Source organism: Atta colombica, unplaced genomic scaffold, assembly GCF_001594045.1.
Source record: "Atta colombica isolate Treedump-2 unplaced genomic scaffold, Acol1.0 scaffold9, whole genome shotgun sequence".
NCBI classification, from domain to species: Eukaryota; Metazoa; Arthropoda; class Insecta; order Hymenoptera; family Formicidae; genus Atta; species Atta colombica.
In genome coordinates, this window is record NW_017259583.1 from 2,687,731 (window position 1) to 2,692,659 (window position 4,929).

A 4,929-nucleotide genomic window follows, 5' to 3' on the forward strand; every position below is an offset into this window, starting at 1 on the left:
AAATATAGTATTTTATAAGCACTTTTCAACATTTAGGCTTCCCAGGCTCAATATTGAAATCAGCTTGGCAATCAAAATATTAAAATATTCTTTTACCATATAACACATTGAATTTCTTTAGATATAATGTATATAATCGAACTATATACATATATATAGATTGAAGTAGATTCCAATTGATTTGCGCTTTTGCAATGCGATTTTGTCGATGTGTTTCGAATTTATATTTAAATAAAAAAATTTTAACCTTCCTGTCTCACTAAGAGACTCCTGTCTCATTACTTCTTGTATTACTAAATAGTTGGATTTAACAGAAACAGATGTGTGCACTTCGCACACACGGCACGTGTATACAATTGTCATACTGATGAAACAGTCGGGGCTAATCGGGAATAATCGGGACGTTCGATTCAGATTTGACGCTCACGCCTTTCGAAGCTTGAGTGCTAACAAGTGCCAATTTCTTGTCTCATAAATCTTTTCCAAAACAATTGTATATAATTCCGGAGACGATGAATATGAATTAAAACGTTCATCTGATGAATTTAGTCCCGGGCAAAGGGCGTTTGCGAAAGAGCTGGAAAGAGCTGACGAAGTTACATCCATGTACAAACGTGCCGCATCATAAGCAATGACGTGGATATAGGTTAAGTTCTCATTCACGCTCAAACAAATCAAATCGCCAAGTGTATCGAGCAATTTTTGACAAAGACAATTGTAAATAATGTTCGAAATCACAGATACGCAAAGTGAGTACAAGGATTCCTCTTGACAATATTGAAAGAAATTCTTTATATTAAACCGGCGAATATCCGAGATATTGATTACATTTTGTTGATTGTACTATAAGGGATGTGTTCCAGAAATCGGAGTGGGATTGGCGGGATTTGGGATTTCCTTTCTGTTCCTCGGCGTATTATTACTCTTCGATAAAGGTTTACTCGCTATTGGAAATGTAAGACTGCATGTTCTTTATTATTTATTTACATTAAATCTTATACCAGATTATTTCTTTATGTTAAGTCTTACACTGGATTGACCTTTTGGATTCCTTGTAGCTTCTGTTTATATCAGGACTAGCATGTGTCATTGGACCATGGAGGACGTTAAACTTCTTCTTTCAGAGACACAAGATAAAAGCCAGTGCTTCATTTCTAGGAGGTGTTTTTGTAGTACTTATGGGTTGGCCCCTTGTAGGAATGATTTTAGAAACCTATGGCTTTGTATTACTCTTCAGGTAAGTGTTGTATATTTCTAAATCTTTAATACTAAATCTTTAAATACTTCTACAGCACAGTGGAACTCGAGTATATATAATATAACACGCTAATACCTGTTTTCAATGTAGTAATTTTAATCTCGGTACAATCTTTTTCTAGTTCTAAGAATTAGAAAAAGATAAAGAGTAAGTTGAATCGAGATTAAAGTTAATCTATATAGAAACAGACATAAAGGAAATATTAGTTCTTTTTAGTTGAACTTTTCACATAGTTAACTTTTATTTTTTTCTTCAACATGAAGGAAAGATTAATGATTATGCAAAATAAACTTCAGCTGAAAAAAACAGACTTGTTCAAGTGAGAAAATATAGCGAGTGCACTGGCTGTGTTTAGCAAATCACAGTTTTACATCCGTTTTGTGATTATCAATAAAAATATAATCCAATCAGCGCAAAGAAAACTTCCAACAGTTGACCTTGATAAAAATTGATTATAAAATCTCGAATAACTGATGTCCTAATAGTTAATGACTAATAGTTAATAAAACCATGTTTTGTAACAGATAATTCATCACATATATTTGTTTCAGTGGTTTTCTACCAGTAGCAATAAACTTTTTACGAAGAGTACCTATATTGGGAACTCTACTAAACATGCCTGGCATCAGTCGAGTTTTGGACATAATAGCAGGTGATTCTAATCGGACAACTGTATGATACAACTATATAATATATTAAAACCATCCATATCTTTTTGCTTGGAATCTGTACATAAACCAGTCAAATGTTCATGTTTCATATTTTTTTTGTTCTTCCGTTTGAAGAATGTCAGCTATCAAGTTTTGTACAAAAATGTAAGAATTTACTTATTTCTTATATAAGTCATTGTCATTACTATATATAATGAATTTGTATCTTTCAAATTTATATACATATAACTTATATGTATTGATTATGTCAAGGGTACACTTGGTTATGTAAAACATTCCAAAGGCTTTTTTATAAAAAAAAAAAGATAATATTATTCATTTTCATCTTAAAATATTCATCACTGTCAATAAACAAATAATGGCCAACAAATGTACCCTTCTCCTGATCAAGTAATGAATGTTTCGGGATAATGTAATAAATGGACGTGTTTAATGTGTTATTTATCATTAATATATCTTATACTTATTGAAATCAAGATAAAGAATATACCGTATTTACACAAGACTCTTTTTCAACAAGAAATATTTCAGTAACCTTAAATATTAATTTAAAAATGTGTCAGATTAGTAATATTGAATGCTAAGTACTTAAATCTTATTAACGGAATGATATTAAATTTGAAAAAAATATACAATATGTATAATTTTAAATTGTTAAATTTTTGTCAATTTTTATTAGTTTTATAATTAAATTTTTGAAATAATTTAATGAAATTTATTACATTAAAATCAGCTTCGAAAAAATGTTTTTTTTATTTAAATAAATTCTTTTTACTATTTCAGGGAAGAAAAATAATTATTGAATGTATGAAATTTTATATCGTTTTTATTGATTTGCTGCTTTCCCTGCATGCATCCTAACATGAACAGATTAGATGCATACATTCTGAGTAACGCTTTTCTTCTTACATGGTCGTCTGGAGTGCGAAATTAAATTATCGTCCGTCAAAAATGAACGGACTGATTACCATTAAAATGAGTTTTTATTAATTTAATTACGAATTAATTATGAATTATCTACAACGGGCCGAGAATAAGGGCGGGGGGCGGCCCAGGCTACGCGCCCCGCCATCGCCGTGATGACATTTCGTCGCGCGTTCTCCTCTCTCGATGGTTTCGCGTGCGCTGACTCGATACTCTAGGCAACTTATTACTTTCAAGTACTTTGATATTCCGACCGGTCTATTTATTCAGCGTAGCGTGTATGGAACGTTATCCAAGTAACAGGTGTTCGCGATATTTTCGCGATTGTGCTTGTCTCTTCAACGTTTTTACAATGGAATACGAAAATACGTAAATGTCAATCGCTGCGGGAAAAATACTGAATCCGGCAATAAGTTAAGCAGATTCTCTTCTATTCCTTTGTTTATTTTTGCCGAGTTTCATGCACTTTATGAGCTGCTACGTCGACCGTCCTCAGCCTGAATTACTTATTAATATCGCCGACAACGTTTCTTCTGTCTGTCGGTCTGCGGGAATCGCTATCAAATCGGATGATGTGGATAATTAATGACGATGTCAATGATCATGAGAGTAATGAGACGAGGATCGTATTAACGCTTTAAAGAAGGTTTTTAATTTCATCGTACAATACGAGTACGAGCGCACCACCTGTGCCACGGAGAACATTAGAGAACGCGCCCTTGAAGAAGGCATTACCACCTTCCGTCTTGTAAATGGTGGCCCAGCAATGGAGAGTGTTTTTGTACAAAATGTCAGTCTTGGCACGGCCGGACTGCATCATCATACGCCTACGTACTGTATCGAAGGGATAAGACACAATACCTGCGACAGTGGTTACGGCCTGCGACAGATTCAGAATGAATAAATAAAATGCATGTTCAATGAGATTGCATCAATTTAGTAGAAATATAGTAAAATCATCTCACCTGGGCAATACCCCATGAAACGAGGAATGGAGTCTTTTTGGGATCTGGCAGCATACCACGGGCAGTGTCATAGAAACCGAAGTAAGATGCACGATAAATGATGATACCCTGCACCGATACGCCGAACCCACGGTAAAGTCCGACGATGCCGTCAGCTTTGAAGATCTTTGTCAAACAATTACCTAATCCTGTGAACTCACGCTCACCGCCAGCTTTGCCTACATCGGCAGCCAACCTAATGAAACAAAGAAAGAACACAATGTAGCATAATTTTAAAATTTTTGATATTATTTAGATATTTGTAGTTGACTTATTTGTACGAAATGTACAAATATAAAGGGACAACACGGTAGTGAATACAAAATTAACATGATATTGATACTTTTATAATATATATCAATATCACGTTAATTTTGTATATAGTATACCTTTATAAATTAAACAAGTTTACTCATAAATATAGCTACATGTGTTATTTCTCATTGCGATAAAATTTAAATCGGAAGTTTATAAGAGTAAAAGTAATTGTATTAAATTGAATTTAATTACAATTATTAATTGCTCGTTAATTGCACGATAAATTCTATTATTAGCGTAGGGATAAAAATTTTTATTTTTAGCAGTAGTTAAAATAACTTCTATTATTATATAAATTCAATATTCTATTATTAACAAATGAATAAAATAAAACGCTCTAATTGTAAGTAATTTACCTGGTTCTGGCAAAATCAAGTGGGTAGACAAAGCACAGAGAAGTGGCTCCAGCAGCACCACCAGACGCAAGATTTCCAAGGAAATAACGGAAAAATTGAGTGTTCTTATCAACGCCACCAAGGAAAACCTGTTTGTACTTATCCTTGAAGGCAAAGTTCAAAGCTTGCGTTGGGAAATATCTAATAACATTGGCGAAATTACCACGCCAGTAACTAAGGAATCCTTGTTCACGTGGGATACGAACGAAACAATCGACCATACCTGGAAAGTAATATACAATGTAAATATGTGATATAACGTTCTTGTAATACTTTGTCATTTTAATAATTTGGACAACTTATTTTATACATGACTTATTTTATATAATAATATAATAATTTTATATATAATAATTTAT

General features: G+C 32.9%; 2 protein-coding genes across 2 annotated transcripts in view; one reads left to right on the top strand and one right to left on the bottom strand.

Moving 5' to 3' along the window:
* The first annotated feature begins 318 nt into the window (after window positions 1-318).
* LOC108693424 (vesicle transport protein GOT1B) lies at window positions 319-2,747 on the top strand. Its single transcript, XM_018202357.1, has 5 exons — window positions 319-749; window positions 864-955; window positions 1,059-1,237; window positions 1,810-2,073; window positions 2,713-2,747. The coding sequence occupies exons 1-4, from the start codon at window positions 725-727 to the stop codon at window positions 1,934-1,936; spliced, it is 423 nt and encodes a 140-aa protein (XP_018057846.1). The 5' UTR covers window positions 319-724; the 3' UTR covers window positions 1,937-2,073; window positions 2,713-2,747.
* Window positions 2,738-4,929, bottom strand: part of LOC108693426 (ADP,ATP carrier protein 2-like) — a 4,490-nt gene continuing 2,298 nt past the window's right edge. Inside the window, exons 2-4 of the mRNA XM_018202358.1 lie at window positions 4,532-4,842; window positions 3,819-4,053; window positions 2,738-3,733 (exon numbers count right to left, since the gene is read on the bottom strand). Coding sequence (XP_018057847.1) covers window positions 3,491-3,733; window positions 3,819-4,053; window positions 4,532-4,842 — 789 coding nt within the window. The 3' untranslated portion in view covers window positions 2,738-3,490. The remainder of the gene's footprint in view (window positions 3,734-3,818; window positions 4,054-4,531; window positions 4,843-4,929) is intronic.